The 17,406-nt window shown below is 35.6% G+C and overlaps 2 protein-coding genes across 2 annotated transcripts; one reads left to right on the top strand and one right to left on the bottom strand.

Moving 5' to 3' along the window:
- The first annotated feature begins 7,703 nt into the window (after positions 1-7,703).
- LOC145008312 (HhH-GPD base excision DNA repair family protein) lies at positions 7,704-9,876 on the top strand. The gene is made up of 7 exons (XM_078966933.1): positions 7,704-8,242; positions 8,329-8,388; positions 8,469-8,588; positions 8,706-8,803; positions 8,905-9,422; positions 9,554-9,645; positions 9,721-9,876. The coding sequence occupies exons 1-7, from the start codon at positions 7,841-7,843 to the stop codon at positions 9,784-9,786; spliced, it is 1,356 nt and encodes a 451-aa protein (XP_078823059.1). The 5' UTR covers positions 7,704-7,840; the 3' UTR covers positions 9,787-9,876.
- A 1,212-nt stretch (positions 9,877-11,088) lies between these two features.
- LOC145008404 (auxilin-related protein 2-like) lies at positions 11,089-16,867 on the bottom strand. The gene is made up of 8 exons (XM_078967033.1): positions 15,991-16,867; positions 13,855-15,334; positions 13,610-13,763; positions 12,582-12,688; positions 12,426-12,491; positions 12,192-12,281; positions 11,934-12,110; positions 11,089-11,594 (listed from the first exon to the last, which is right to left on the bottom strand). Exons 1-8 carry the CDS (start codon positions 16,581-16,583, stop codon positions 11,556-11,558), a joined length of 2,706 nt encoding a protein of 901 aa, XP_078823159.1. The 5' UTR covers positions 16,584-16,867; the 3' UTR covers positions 11,089-11,555.
- Between the last annotated feature and the right edge of the window lie 539 nt (positions 16,868-17,406).

Below are 17,406 nucleotides of genomic sequence, written 5' to 3'. Positions count from 1 at the left end.
TAAACCACACACACTCCACTAACATCTTAGCAAGGTGCAAAGTGTAATTTCATGGGATTGCATCAATTCACTTTTCCTAAAGTAACTAAGATTGGGAAATTTAAAAAAAAATTTAGTTACTTCGTATTTCTTATCATACTTTTAATGAGAGTATGAGGTTGCCCTATCCTACCCGTTCGGCTAACGACCCTCCACCAATCAAGCAAGCGGTGGGTGTGAGTGTACACCCATTAAGCGCCATTTTATAGGCCGCAACCTTATACCCACCTTATAGATCGGCTTCGTGAATGAGGCCTACTAGCGGTAAGACTAGCATTTAGTTATACATATATATATATATATATATATATATATATATATATATATATATATATATATTAATCTAGTAATATCATATAAGTATAGGGTTACATTTTAAACTTTTCATAATTTAGGGTTTGAAATTTAAGATGTCTAAATTAAAACTTTTAATCACAAATATAAATTTCAAAACTTTAGGGTAGGTTTTAAACATTTAAAACATGAAGGATCAAATAACAAATAATTCCAATTAACAATTAATATTCTAATTATCTTTATTTGATTTATCTTGATTTCTTTGAAGATAATTACCAAAATAATTAATCATTATCATATAAGGAAATTAAATATTTTATTGGATGATAAATATCTTTAATTAGATCAAGATAATAGTCATATTTATCAAAAAATCGGATTTACATTGATCTAATATGATTAAGGTAAGTTTCCATAAGATAATTATGAAAAAATCCCGAATATGGCCATTCCTGACGCCTAGACTCGCCGAGTGCACAAGGGGACTCGCCGAGTCAGGCCTACTCGACGAGTCCACCTTGGAACTCGACGAGTCAGTGACTCAAAACCCAAAAAATCGAATTTAGCAGGTTTGTTTCAGTTAATTAAGCAACAATTTAAAGAAAACCAATCTAGGCTCTGATACCACTGTTGGGTTTTAGCCATAAGAACTTTCCTATGTGCGCATGCAAAACCCTATTGCTTGGATCTAGGCTTTCTAATAAACATGCTTTTGAATCCAAGACTTCTAATGGCTAATTAGGTTAAACAACAATATTAAAACAGATCTAGAATCATACCTTTGAATCCCTTGTTGATCTTGTTTGTCTTGGAGCTTCTAGAGTCACAATTGTCACTCCTCTAATGGCTTACAAACACCAATAGCAAGCAAGATGATTTAGGAGAGAGGAGAAGGGAGGAATTCGACCAAAGGTTCCTTGCTTTAGGTTATGTGAGGTTGTACACGAATTCCCCATCTCAAGGGCCTATTTATACCTTTAGACTCCTTAAGGGTTTCACCCTAAACCCTAATTGGATAATCTTCTCTTAAGGCTATCCAAATCCATTCCATAGATAACCCTATGGACGATTTTGAGCTATCCTAAAGCTCTTAGAATCCATCCAAGGTGTATCCTAATGGATTTATAGTCTAAAGTCTAACTATCAAACAATTGACAGTTTATACCCTCTTATTTAATTAATCTCTTTAAGTCACCAAATTAATACCAATTAATTTATGACTTATATTAATCAAATAGCTAAATATCATTCCTTATAATATTCACTCTCTCTTAATAAATCATCCTTCAAGTTGCTATGGTGAAGGCAACCCAAAAGGACCATGCACCACCGAATATAGTTATAGCCTTAGACACTATTCCAACAACGACATCCCGACTCTGCAGGAGGTTAAGTACTGGCTCGGTAAGTGCTTTGCTATGAAGGACCTCGAAGAGGCTTCCTGTAATTTAGGAATAAGGATAGTGAGAGAAAGAAGTAAGAGACTAATAGGACTTAGTCAAAACACTTACTTGGATAAAGTACTAAAACGTTTTAGTATGGAAAATTTAAAGAAGGGAGAATTACCGATACAAAGTAATGCCAAGTTGAGTAAGACTCAAAGTCTGAGTACCGAAGCTGAGATAGCATAGATGAGTCGAGTACCTTACGCTTCCGCAGTTGGCTCAATCATGTATGCTATGACTTGTACTCGCCCTGATGTAGCCTTTGCTTTGAGCATGGTTGGTAGATATCAAGGGAACCTTAGCAGAGCACATTCGATTGCGGTCAAGAATATCCTTAAGTACCTTCGGAGGACCAAGGAATGGTTTTTAGTCCTCGGGAGGAGTGATGACTTGAAGGTGCGAGGGTATAGTGACGCCAGCTTTCAGACCGACAAGGACAACTACCGTTCGCAGTCGGGTGGGTCTTTACTCTTAATGGAGGAGCAGTAACTTGGAAGACTTCTAAGCGGGAAATCGTAGCTGATTCAACGTGCGAATCAGAGTACATTACAGCGAGCAAAGCGTCGACGGAGGCAATATGGCTAAAGAACTTCATTGGTGATCTTGGAGTTGTGCCTGCCATAAAGGAGCCTATGGAAATTTTCTGTGATAATGAAGGAGCGGTTGCCTTGACCAAGGAACAGAGGGATCATGGTAGATCTCGATAGAAAATATCATTTCATTAGACATCGAGTAGAAGAAGGAGACCTCGTGGTGAGGAGGATATCATCAGAAGATAACCCAGCAGATCCGCTTACGAAGGGACTGAGTAGGGTTAAGCATTTGCAGCATACTAGGAGTATTGGGCTGAGAGATGATATTAGACTAGATTAGATAATTTTAGAAACTTATAATAGATAAATGTAATTTAATATTTGATGAATAAATAAAGGAGTATTATTTATAAGTAAAGTTACTGTCTTATGTTAAATGTTTAACTATTGTTTCATTTTGCATGTTTTGACTTCCAGAATAATTGAGTTTATTTAGAATAATCGAATTATTCAAACAATCCACAATCGTTCATATGTTGGAAGTAGTTATGAATGAAGATTGTCATGAATTGGTGTGTAGATTGTCTAAATGGTATTAGACATAGCAAAAGTTTGTTGCAACGTTCATGAGTGCTTATGAACTAGTTTTGAGCATTGGAACAAACTCGCACTTGCTGGAATCACCTTATGGAATTTGACGAAAAGGTTGATCGCAAGACGATAATATCATATGGTCTTAAAACCTACATATATGGTTTGTTATTTGTTAATTGGCTGTACATTGATAATGCGAAACCGCATCAGTAAATTGATGTTATAAAACACATTGTTGTGTATAATTGATTAATGAACAAGTAAATGCATACAAGTCGAATTTTATCTGTTACTTTTATCCTAAGAGGGTAAAAGCGATATCTCGATCGCTCGATGATTTGATTTGAATTATGTGTCGGACCCGGTCAGAACTAAATTGATGTGTTCGATTAAGTTCTATGTCGAATAAATCTGAGATCGAGAAACCAAATGCTGGACAATTGGTTCCATAGAATTGTCCACATGATATCTAAACACAACTGTACGATCCCTTATCTAAAGGGCAGGACTGATAAGATCAGAGTTTGACAGCGTCTTTGAGAGCTACGATTGCTGATCGGTATACATAGTTACTAGACTTATCCAAGTGGGAGACTGTTGGAATAGTGTCTAAGGCTGCAACTATATTTGGTAAGTACTTGACCCAATTGAGCATGGTCCTTTTGGGTTGCCTTCATCATAGCAACTTGACAGGATGATTTATAATGAGAGAAGAAATATTATTAATATATTATGAGAATAATATAAGGAATAATAATATTTTTATTTGATTAATATAAGTCATAAATTGATTAGGAATTAATTTGGTGACTTAAAGAGATTAATTGAATAAAGGGGTATAAACTGTCAATTGTATGATAGTTGTATTTTGAGCAGTGACTCCTTAGGGATAAGGGGTGGATGATTTTAGGTATTGGATGAGCCTAGAAATCGTCCAAAGGCTTATCATAAGGAGATTGGATTGATTAGGGCTTAAGTTATCCAATTAGGGTTTAAGGGGGAAACCCTAGGAGGCTCACTAGTATAAATACACCCATAGGGTTGAGGAAATCGGCACCCTTGGTATAGGAGAGACCCTGGCCGACTTTTCTCACCTTCCTCTCTCTCTCTCTCTAATCATCCTCTTGATAGTTGGTGTTTGTAAACCATTAGAGGAGTGACATTTGTGGCTCTAAGCTCCAAGGACAAGAAGATTCAAGCAAGTAATTCAAGGTAATCTTTCAGATCTGATTTCATATGTTATTATACTAGATCTATCAATCAAAGTCTTGGATACATTGCATGTTCAATTAGAGAAACCTAGATCCAAGCATTAGGGTTTGTATGTGCACATAGGAATGTTCTTATGGCTAAAACCCATCAATTTTGGTTATAAGATGACAGTTTGGTATTGTTCAAGATGTTGATGTCTAGTTGGGAAGTAGAGTCCTCTGAGATTTATACAAATGACACATGATTACACAGTTGGATTACCATTGAAGTTTCATAGATATTATTGGAAGAGTTTTATGGTATCATTGGTCGAATCACTGACAAGTTGATTGTTAAGTTCGAGGAGCGAACTGCAACCTTTCAGACTATATAAGAGACTATTTAGGCAACTAGGGAGAGAGATCTTGATGTAGGAACCCGATACGATAAGAGAAAGCAGGCTCATGATTCCACATTTTCATTAATGGACAAATAGTTCGAGGTTGCTAACCTGGGTACTTGAAGTTGGGGGGGACTTTGATATCTGCGGAAAGTGTGGTGGAACCCACGAGTTTGCTTTCCATAAGTTCAAATGCTACAAGTGTGGAAAGTTACGTATAGCATGTCATTGTCTAGGCTTACAATCAATGAGATGTATTTACATTGTCATTGACCTATATTTAAGGGTTATGCCAATGGCCCCCATCAGGCTTTAAGAAAAAGTCAACTTGTTATCCAAGATTATACAGACAGTGTCGAAACATGTTGAAACTTCGGTATGCTTCAGGTTCTAGGACAGTGCTTCAATAACTCTTGGTCAAACTGTTATTATGTTTTTGATACCGAACTTTAACAATTCCCAAACAACTTTAACCTTCGATATAATACCTTGACCTGGCAACTCTTAGACTACGCTCTTCGGATCATCATCCTTCACCATTAGACTTCACATCTCAACAATCTCTCACTTGGAGGCTAATTGTCAAACAACTTCTTATGCCTTACAATATGTAACCCAAATCATCTTTAGTTTGCATCTTCAACTGAAGCTATACAAAATGTCAACTTTTCTATTGTTACCACCTTGGTAAACATATATGTTGGGTTCTTCACACCAATTATGTTCTACAAATTGAGCATACATTCGCTTATCAATTCTCTAATAAAATGGTATCTTATCTTGATGTATTTTTTCCTATTGCGAAACACCAAATTTTGGTTCCTCCAGTTGTGAACACTCTGATGTAGCCTTGACATCCAACTAATAATGGTTCCTCTGATTGTGAACACATAACCGGCAATGCTTTTACCCGAATCCACACAACCTCCATATCAACTTTAGCGAAACCTTCGAGAATGACATTATGCCTTTGATAACATAAGATGACATTTGTAGCTCCTTTCAAATAGCAAAACGTCCACTTAACTCCTTCTTAATTCTCATTCCATGGATTCAATATGAATTGAATGACAATTGTCCCTACATTGGAAATATTTGGTCTAGTGCATACTATTTCATACATCAAGCTACCAACCACAAATGCATATGGAACTTTCGACATTTCATCCTTGTTCACTTCAGATTTTGAGAATTGACTCTTCAAAGGTTTCACGTAACTCTCAAGGGGCGTACTTATGTCATATTAATTTCTTTAAAATTTTATAAATGTACTTCTCTTTGCAAAAAGTTTTAGTGTTCCTAAAGCTTTGTCTTTAACTAAGCTCATGCAAAGTATTTGTTTATAAACCCCTAAGTCCTTTATCTCAAACTCCCAACACAATTGTTTCTTCAACTTAAGCAAGATGATTATTTAAAAGGATTTGAATTTCTTCATATGATAACAATAACCGCTCTCACCCCGAAAACTATAATATTTCCCAAACAACTTTAGCCTTCGGATCATACCATGACCGGACAACTCTTAGAGTACGCTCTTTGAGTTTCCTCGTCCTCCACCATTTTTCACACTTCACCATTAGACTCCACATCTCAAAAAAAAATTATTTTCTATTTATGTAATTATCCTTGATTTATTATTACCTTTAAGGTTATCCTTTCAACAAGTTAAGTTTAGCATGTAAATTCCTTGAAAACTATTTAGATATTCGTTGAAAATCCATCGCTTTTGTTTAACCCTTACAACTAACTCCTCCAAGAACCTCATTGGAAAGTTGAATGTCGGACACTTCAACTCACAGCTAAAATCCTAATAAATTACACAGCATCTATGTCATCATCTAAATAGTGTTTGTATATTAACTTGTGTCCTACCATAATGCCATATGAAAAAGTTCATTAACAATTCATAAGACTTAATGAGACCCGCCTTGGATCTAGATGGAAAAACTCATGATGCACCCTCTTATAATTTCTTCTATCATCCCTCAAGGATCACAATACAATCACAAGAAAAAAAAAAGTTTCATCACATTGTCTCCTCCCTCGTTGATCTCTCTCTCTTTCTCTTTCTCTCTCTCTCTCTCTCTCTCTCTCTCTCTCTTACACACACATACACTCACTCACTCATTCATTCTCTCTCTGGTTTTGGAAAGATCTTGCGAGTATGTACATAATATAATTGATATATTAGTCTTTATGTTGTTTTTTTTTTTTCATCACACAAAAGCATATGGGTATGATTTATTGATAAAAACATAATGGGGTATCAAACTATCAATTAGGGATCTGCATTTGGACCGAGCACCCGAACCGAAACTGAAACCCAAACCGGACTGACTCGAATTAGGATAGAATAAGTTATTTAGGTCGGTTCTCAGGTATCTGTTTTAGCCTAATTTGATTCTCAGGTTACCCGAATAAAGGTTTAACCGGACCAAAAGTACAGACCTGAAAATTAAATAGTCACTTGATCGATTCCTCTTGACTCTTGCATATTGTGTATTGTCGTACCCACCGACCGAGAAAGTCAATTGTGGACACATTGATAAAATTTTGAAAAATGATGATGTCGTAAAAGCGTTGGAAAATGCGATAAACAATGGAGGTGAAAAGGAAAAAACAACCAATCAATATTCCCGAATAGCTAACTTGTATTTGGTCGTTGTTATTTAGAAAAAACTTAAGACTCATATTTTAAATTTGATGCTTAATGTTTAAATATGAATTATGGATTTTTGGAATATGAATTATTAATGTTTAATATATTTTTTTATTGAACTAGATATAAAATTTCCTTATTTGGGTTATTCGGGTTATTTCGGTTCAAAAACATATTGTACATGTTATTTCGGTCCTTTCGGGTTAATAACCAAACCGAAACACACATTATCCGAACCGATTCAATCATGTATTAATATAATCGGTTCGGTTTCGGTTCCAACTTTCCATCCAATTCGGGTTTAAGGTTATTCAGGTCTAGTCCGATTCGGGTCGGTGTTGGCCTTAAACACATCACTAATGAACTAAATTTTTTAAAAAAGTAACAATATTTTTTTGTTTTTAAATGATCATTGTAACCAGAAAACCTACTATGTCATGTGATAATGGTCTTTTAAAAATAAAAAAGAGATTACAGAAAATAGTTATTACAATAATTTAATACAATTTTAGAAGTAATAACAATTGAGTTATTGACTTATTTCGGATGCCCTAACTTGCTAAACAACAACTGAAATTCGAAAGCAGCATGTTTTGATTGTTATTGTCAATTCAAAAACTCCATTGAAGCGGGAAATTCGCCCTCCGTTTGAGCTCCACCCTCAGCTCCAAACCAGGGGATTATGGGACCGAAGACCAAACAAACGATGAAGAAGATACTGAAGAACCCCACTCCCGCCGTTGAAGATGTCATAACCAAATCCAAGAAGAGAACACGAAAGGTCTACCAATCGAAACCGCAACCAGCGTTTACCATCGGCGACATAGAAGATTTTCAATTTAGGGAAGATGAAGTTAAAGAAATTAGGGCATCCTTGTTGAAATGGTACGACGCTAACCGGAGAGACCTTCCATGGCGGAGGATCAACGACTCCGATGATGACGACAGAGATAGAAAAGCATACGCTGTGTGGGTTTCGGAAATCATGCTTCAACAAACAAGAGTTCAAACTGTTGTAAACTATTTCAATCGGTGGATGGAGAAATGGCCGACTGTTCATCACCTAGCTCGAGCTTCCATCGAGGTTTTCAACTTCTCAGTTTCTCAGTTTCATCTTCATTTGTATGATTTTCTTTGGTTAATCAGGGCTAATATGATATTTTTCTACAGGAAGTTAATGAGATGTGGGCAGGATTAGGTTATTACAGACGAGCAAGGTTCTTGCTGGAGGTCGATTTCAAATCCTTGAAATTGCCATTGAATTATTATTCTTGTATTTATGAAAAGCAATCGAAATTCTTATGTGATAGGGAGCAAAAACGATTGTTGAAGAAGGAGGCCAGTTTCCAAAATCGTTGAAAGATCTTCGTAGGGTTCCAGGAATAGGTGAATACACAGCTGGTGCAATTGCCTCTATAGCCTTTAAAGAGGTGACTACTTTTTACCATTTAGTCTTTAATGTTTAACAAATATATTCGCTTTTTCCTTTGATATTTAATAAAAAAAAAAAAAAAAAATACAGGCACTAAGAAATATTTGTAATGTAGGCAGTGCCTGTGGTTGATGGAAATGTTGTTCGGGTGATTGCTAGATTAAGAACAATATCCGCAAACCCTAAAGACAAAGAAACTGTGAAAACCATATGGTGAGTTTTTAGTTTTTTATAACCGGGCTAATGTTAGCCCATGTGTACCTGTAAATTTACAGTGTGGGTCAGCTTAGGGGTTGTTGGAAAAATATATACAGGAGATTAGCGGGGCAACTAGTTGATGAGGATAGGCCGGGAGATTTCAATCAAGGTCTTATGGAACTTGGTGCTACATTATGTAAACCCTTAAACCCTAATTGTTCTACTTGCCCGATATCCGCTCAATGTGGTGCACTTTTGGAGTCCAAACAAAACCTATCGATTGTTGTTACTGATTATCCAACTAAAGTAGCAAAAGTGAAACAAAGGCACGATTTTTGTGCCATTACTGTTGTTGAAATATTGGAAAGTGAAGATAGAATGAATAGTAAATTTCTGCTTGTGAAGAGACCGGAAGAAGGTTTACTTGCAGGACTTTGGGAGTTTCCATCGGTCTCTTTGAATGGGGAAGAAGCTGATGTGGATGCAAGGAGAGAAGCTGTTGATGATTTCTTGAAGAATTCGTTTGGTTTAAATCTTGATATTGTTTCACGAGAAGAAGTAGGTGAATATGTTCATATTTTCACGCACATCCGCCTCAAGATGTATATCGAGCTCTTGGTTCTACGTTCACAAGGTATCAATATCCATAGTTTGTACAGTTGGTTATGGGGTGGTATCTTTTAAAAAAATGTTTGAGGATTTTTAATTCCAATGTTTACCTGATTTACATCTCTTATGATGGTTTTGGTTAATGTTTGTGTACAGAACTGCGTAGAAAGGAGAAAGGAGAAATGTCATATAAATATGTGGATACGAAAACACTTGGAAGCATGGGGTTAACGACTGGAGTTAGAAAGGTATGATTTTGTGTTTTACTTTATTTTGGCTATCTTTGGTCTTTGATGAGGATCGGTTGATTTTGTGCAATGCAGGCTTACAACATGGTCCAGAAGTTTAAACAGAGTAGATCAAGTCTCTTGAAAACAGTTTCTAGTTGAAGATACTTTGATGTTCTAATCAATGTATTATCGATTAATCTGTTATGTACATTATCAGCCAATGAATCGGTAGCTATTTTTGGAAATCAACTTGCTTGTTTGTGCTACATCAGATTTGGACATGTTTTCTTGCAATAATCAAGCCCATTAAGTTTTGAGTCCATGCAATGACACATGAAGATACTTGAGAATTAGACATGTTTTCTTGCCAATATTAAACCAAAAAATAAAGGAAACTATAAATACATCAATCTTTTCAAGTTTTCATGTTAAAAGGGTATACAAGAATGAAGATAAATCATAGCATTAACAGAATAAGAGGGTGTTTGGGAGTGCTTTTTAATTAGAAAATTACTTTTAGATAAAAGTGTTTATTTGCTTATAATGGTGGTAAAAAGAGTTTTTTAGAAAGTGTTTGGATAAGTTTTTATAGTGAAAAAATCAATAAGTTAAAAAGTGTTTGGCTTAAAAAGTGTTTTTTGAAGTTATTTTGGTTGAAAAACCATAAACAGTTTCAAAAAACCATGTTTTCCATGTTTATTAAAAAGTGCTTATCGAAGCTTATGAAAAAACTATTCTGAAAAGTGTTTTTAAGTTTGTCAAATACTCCCTCCGTCCCAAAATAATAATCCACAAACAAAAAAACACAGTTTAAGAAAACATTAATTACAATTAACTTTATTAAAGGAAATAACAGTTTTACTCTTCTGTTGCATTTAATTCTATGGTAATTGCATTTAATTTTATGGTAATTTAACTAATAATGAGGGGTATTATGGTAAAAACATATTTATTTTTAGAAGTAGATAATTATTTTGAAATAAACCAAAAAGAAAACATAACTATTAATATGGGATGAAGAGAGTACTTTTTTTTGGCTTATTAGCTTTTCAAAAAGCGAATAAGCAAATAGCAAATAAGCACTTTTCAAATGCAATCTCAAAACACCCCTAAGATAACAGGGAAAAACTAATATATTTACAGTTTCCTTTAGTTTTTATTTTTTATTCAACGATTAAAATATTTACAGTTTCTCATTATTTATGATTTCAGTTTTCAATTTTCAACTTTAACGCATGTTCAATTTCTAATAGTGATTTTTCTATTCCACATTATATTTAACGTAATATAAAAAACTAGTAATGGAGTATTTTGGTGGGAGGTTTTTTAAGTTTATATGAATTACTAAATATTTTATAAAAATTATCAAAGTTTTAATTCTAAATAAAACTGAAGATGAATAAAATGGACTGGGGCCGCTGCTATGCTTAACAACTTCAACAACACAAATCACAATAAACATGAAACAACAAAAAGAGTTGGATTTGAATAAAATAATTATACACTCGAACAACATCAAAATCCAAGAAGAGTACGGAGTATTTGAAGGTTTTGTCAAAAATAAATTTTCAGTAAAAATAAGGAGACCCACAACACTTTTTGACCATTTGAGCTCCTGAAAAAAAGATTTACTAATACAAAAGAAAAAAGAAAAGGTTAAAAAGAATATGTAGAACACAATAATCATTCACGTAGAATGAGACATTTATCCCTTGGTAATATGACACTAATATACAGCAGCAACATAAAGTCTCTTACCCCACCATTTCATCAAATATATCAGGAGCTCTCTCTCGCATTGAATTTTGAATGCTGGGGGAAGTGGAGGGAGATGTATATAATATCAACATTCTGTGAGTGCACAGATCTTTTCCCACACAAATATATTTTTTCTTAGAGCATCATCATATCATATCATATCATATGGCTTAAAAGAGCTCCTCTGAATTAAACTTGTTCCATGCCTCCTATTAAATATTAATCAAACTCAAAAAATTATCACACCACCCAATGCACTTACTAAAACAATCATTATATTTATGTGTGGCAATTTTGTAATCCATTCACATAAACACGGGCCAACAAGGGTTGTAATTACTGCAACGAACTGAAAGTGGCCTATGTTCATTATAAAAACGATACATTAATATTGGAAACTGAACTTAACGGTTATCTACTTACCTTGTTCTCTTTCTTAGTCTCTTTTTAGTATATTATTTGTCCTTTTAAAAGTGTTTCGTTGATGTAAAAAAAAAAATAATAACAGATGTTGTGGAAAAGGAAGAGGGATACGTAATGTGATGTACCTTAAGTAGGTCAAAGACCTTTTCAGCAACATATTTCTGTTGGACATTAGCTCCTTTTTGTTGCACCTTATCAGGATGAATACACAGAGTTGCCTTTCTATATGCCTTTTTAACATTCGCACCAGTTATTAAATCCGTCAATGATACAGGCTGCCAACCGCAACCAGGCCATAAAACCTAACACCACCAATTTCAATTATTAATTTTTATTCATGGCATCATAACATAACATGAATAATGAGAAGATATACAACATACATATTGTAATGTTGATAGCAATGCACGCAAATTTCCTTCTTTTCCTGCAGCCCAACGCTTGATTTCAATATCCAGGCTATCAGAAATCCTCTGAGACAAAACCAAATATAATAAAATACATCAGAAAAATATATATATATATATATATATATATATATATATATATATATATATATATATTATTTACTACGCAAGCATGATGAAGTGAGATGATCGTATGATATTAATACTCACGTCTTTTTCTTCCTGTTCCCTTTGAGATTGGAGATCACGTTGATTTTTTTCTGCCAGTGCTTTAGCCTATTTATTATGCATCAAAATAATCAGAATTAAAATTCATAAACAGATATATTTTTTTAACTCGTTAAAAATGAGTCCAAAATCACATACTGCGCGCTCCTGAGTGCGTTGCTGTCTTTCCAGCCTGGCTCTTCGTCTGTCCTCAGTTTCCCCTTCAACATCTTGGAACATTCCGGATCCGGAAGATGAAGGGGCAGCTTTTAAAACAAAATAAATAAAACTGATTAGTAAACAGAAGGATCTATTTTATACATCATTTTAATTATGATTAACAAACTTTTGTTTACAAACATAAAAAAACTAAAACATATTAAAAGCTCAATCAGTTATGATAATAAATATTTGGATATTTTATAAAATAAAACTGTAAGTTTATTAAAATAATATAAAACTTATGCCATTAAAAACTACATAAACTAAAATAAGTTATATCACAAATTTTCAGATTAAAAAAAACAGGAAACGGAAATTAACAAAATGGAAAAAATCACATTCCTTCTGCAATGGTGCATTCCATTCCATCAGGTAAAACATGTTTTTTTTGTTTTTCATTTATATGGAATGAACCATTCCATTCATTCCCTGATTGCATCATACAAAAAACTACCCAAGAGAGTAAGTTATGTTACATTAAAATTAATCTAAGAGTCTGTTTGGTTTGATGGAATGGAATGACAAAGGACTGAAATGGACAAGGTAATGGAATGAGACATTACATTCCAAAGTTCCATTCCATTATCATGTTTGGTTAACCAGTAGCCCTCTACGAATGGAATGAACTTTAATAATAAATTTAACTACAAAGGTACAGTTTTAACACTGTTCTATATATTATTTAATTATAAGCATAACATTTATCATCTACAAAGATAAACAAAAAAACTATTCCCAACTTGCTTCTAGAAAATAAAATTATAATTTAATTTAGACAGATAACACTCTTAAAATTTATCTTAGTCATTATATATTCTATTATATATAAAAGGGTTGTATCAAGTATTAACAATATGGAAGGAATCAGATTCCTTCAAGAATGGACTTTTGGACTATTGTATTCCATTCCTCCTCCAATTCCATCATACCAAACACTGGCTAAATAATAGTAATGTATAGTATACCTCCAAATATTGAGCTAAGATCATCAACAATATTGGTGGTGGAAGACGCTTTCTTCATATTAGAATTGGAAGATACTCCGCTACTGGAATTCCAAGTCCGTGGGGCCCCTTCCTGTCCTCGTCTGTTCTGTGATAATGGATCAGGTACAGAATCCTGCATTTCCCACAAGGTTTAGGTTTATGTTTAACAATAAAAACTTCAAAATTGTATATACAAAATCATGATTACACTATTTACTACTCACAGAAGAAGCTGTCCTTGGTCTTGGAGCACTGTTGGGTCGGGAACCCCCACTGAAAAATGAATCAAGATCATTCTCATTCTTTTGTTGGTTCATCCGGGCAGCAGCAGCTGCCCGATCTCGGGCATCAACAGCAGCTCTCTGTCTAGCTTCAGCAGCAACCCTTTCAACAGCAGCCCGTTCTGCCCTACGCCTTGCATCTGCTTCAGCCCTTGCAACAGAAGCTTTCTCAGCAGCAGCTTTTTCAGCAGCTTCAGCTGAAGCCCTCTCTCTAGCTTCAGCAGCTGCCCGTTCTGCCCTTCCCTTTGCATCAATAGCTGCCCGCTCTCGAGCCTCAGCTTGTGCTCTTTGAACAGCAGCTCTTTCAGACTTCAAACGAGCTTCAGCAGCTGCTCTCTCACGTGCCTCGTTTGCTGCTCTTTCACGGGCTTCCCTTGTTGCCCTTTCCACAGCTTGTCTAGCCTTTTCCCTTTCAATCTCCCTCATTCTCTCTTTCTCAACTCTACTTTTCTCTCTCTCTTGTTCTTCTCTCTTTGATGAATCTTCTTCAGTAGTCATTTCGTCTCTTTGTACTTTTACAGTTACAGATTCTTTGTTTCTAGAAGCTTTTGCGTGTTCTCTTTCCCTTACTTCCTTTGCATGCCTGAATTTAGCTTCAGCTCTGTCCATGGCATCTTTCATTGCAGCAGCAGCTGAGTTTGAATCCATCTCTTCACCATTAACATGGTCCACACCGTTATCTTGAGCTCCACTTCCACCCATGGCAAAGTTCTCAAACTCGTCTAATGGAGATGCTTGGAATGGGTTATGACTTTGAGGGTATTTACCAGAATACCCTCGTTCGGATTTTGAAGCATGCCTTGGTATTGGAGGGGGAGGTCTTGAAGGTGGTGGTGCTTTTGTAGGTTGTGTGAATAGAGGTATCTCTGATACAGTAAGCCATATATCATCAGCTGGTTGTTCTTGTTCTTGTTCATGTTCTTGAAAACTTGTCTCAGTATATGAAGGTGGAGAAGCAGTTTGATCAACAGATCGATGAGAAGTTTTGGAGACAGGTGGCAAGTCAAAGACAGTTTCTTGAGATTCTTGGAAATCTTCTACAGGTGCTTTCTCTGATTGGGTTTCGGGAAATCTAAAAGAAGATTTATCTGTTGGGTCTTTACGAATTGAACTTCTTAGTCCTTCTTTGGAAGGGCTTTGATCTTTTGCCTTGTTATTTGTCTCAGTTGGGAATGCAGGTGCAGGCTTACCAAATCCATGGAGGGGATCAATGTCATCAAAATCAAACACACCCCTACTTACTCCAGCATTTGTGCTCCCGGATTTATTCATCTTGTGAACTGTTTCCAGTGGATCGATAAAAACACTTGGGGGTGATGTGACAGGTGTTGATGCAGATTCTAGAACCACAAATGGATCATCCATTGCTTTAGAAGTTACCTTTGTGCTGCCAGTTGATGCTGGCACTGACTCTGAATTTGACCTGTGAGAAGAGTATGATATTCTGCATTAGACTTTTCATCTCATTCTATCTTAACACATTTTGAAATCAGATTGGCATTCTTCTCCTAGCTAAAATTCAGAAGCATAAAGAGTTAAGGGAACAAGAACTAGAAAGCAAGAGCTTCTGCATCGATTTATAAGCTCATTATAATCCCAGATTACAGCAGGAAATTGTAGAAAGAAAATACCAGAGAAGTAAAAATGTAGCATATTCAGCTTTAAAAACACCAAAAGTAGGTGAATCCTTGAACAACTACGTATTACCCCGATTTATTGGAGTATGCATATCACTAGACTCCTTTATAATTAATTATATTACCATGCAATTCTTCTAGTGATACCAGTTGTGTAATCTGTAGGATAGCAGTTAGTTTGGGGGAACATAAAGGCAAGCAATTATGATTCCACTTAACTTATGACTAATGATTTCTGCTTTTTTATAGTTAATGCACACTCCTGAAATAAATTTTCTTAGGAACAAATTATAGTTTTCACTTTGGATGGTTGATCCATATGAAAACCTAGCTATGATGCAAAATACTAAATAGCGTTATACGATTTCAAAACCAAGATCAGATAAATTCCATAAATAAGGGAATCAAATAACTAAAACGCAGTTAAAACATAGCACAGTACCTGCTACTGGATGAAGGACCACCGCTTCCAAAGCCAGGGAGCAAATCATCGAAACCTCTTGAACTCTTACTAGCCTTCTGCTTTTGTGGCTCAACCTTTTCTGCTCGACCAAGATTTCCTAGCAGATCATCAAAATGATCACTCTGTTGACTCCGTTTAGGCGGCGATGAAGTCATCGAGGCAAAAATATTTTCCTCGTATCTCGCTGAAGCAGAATGCATCGATTTGCTCTTCATTCCGGGCAATCCATCGAAAATGTCGTCATCGTAGACCGGTTTATCGTAAACCGGCAAATTGGAAGACATAGATTTGTTTTTAGCTTCGTTATTATTCGTGGACGACGAATTCTTGAAAATCGAATCGTAATCGATATCTGACATGGCCGGTGTTGATCTAGTGTTGTTGGTGAATTTCGGCGGACCGCCAAAAACGTCGTTAAAAATTGGATTCTCATCAGCAACAAACGGCGACGGTGACGGAGACGACGATGGTGGAGGTCGGCTCCTGAAATCTCCACCGTCCGATTTCATCGGAGCAGATTTTCCTTGGGGCCTAAACCCGAAATCTCTAGCTAACATACCAAAATCATCCATCTGATTTACCAGATCTGACAACAAAGATGTGGATCTCAAATAATTGAGATGATTATCGAAGGTGAAGTTCAAGATATCAAAAAAGCTACTGATGCACAGCACAGATGCCGAATAGAGAACAAACCAATCGGAGATGGAGTAGCGTTAGGGTTGGGACGACGGAGGTAGAGGAGGATATGACGGTTGACGGCCGTTGATTTCACGACGAGTTACTTTCTGTTCCTTTTCGTCGTTCCTCCGTCTCTTGGGTCTTGACTGTCTGTTACTGGGTTTAATTTGAGTTTTATTCGTCGTCTGATGAGCCGAGGGCATTTTGGTATTTAACATTTTTCTATTTAAGTTTTACTATCGTCTGGCTAATGAGCCGAAGGGGACACACCATTTTAGCTCCTAGTTCGATGTCTAGTCCTAACTTGTTAGGAGTATTGATTTTTGGTGGTTTTAGTTTAACTATCTCATCTTAGTAAAATGAATTTTGCATATAATCTGTGAAGTTTAATTCTTGATTTTATTACAAGTTAGAAGGTACGGAGTGTACGCTTATATAAAACGAGTTTAATATCAGTTAGACCAAATGATGGAGTCAAGATGGTTGTGCCCTTTTGTGGAGTCCTAAGGGCAGCATCCGTACCGGTTTAGAGGTTGAGTTGGTATACTAGTAATCCTAATACTTAACATTGGAAAACAATTCAGAGAGTGTTCAAATATTTGAATGGAACCATAAATTATTGACTATGTTATTTGGGGTATCTTTCGGTGTCTTAGAAGGATATGTGGATCAAGTTGGATAACCCATCTTGAAAAATCATTATTCTACAAGTAG

The sequence above is a fragment of the Lactuca saligna genome, chromosome 8 (genome assembly GCF_052625555.1).
Source record: "Lactuca saligna cultivar CGN05327 chromosome 8, ASM5262555v1, whole genome shotgun sequence".
NCBI classification, from domain to species: Eukaryota; Viridiplantae; Streptophyta; class Magnoliopsida; order Asterales; family Asteraceae; genus Lactuca; species Lactuca saligna.
The sequence above is the reverse complement of the archived record's forward strand: the minus strand, read 5'-3'. Positions and strand labels throughout refer to the sequence as shown.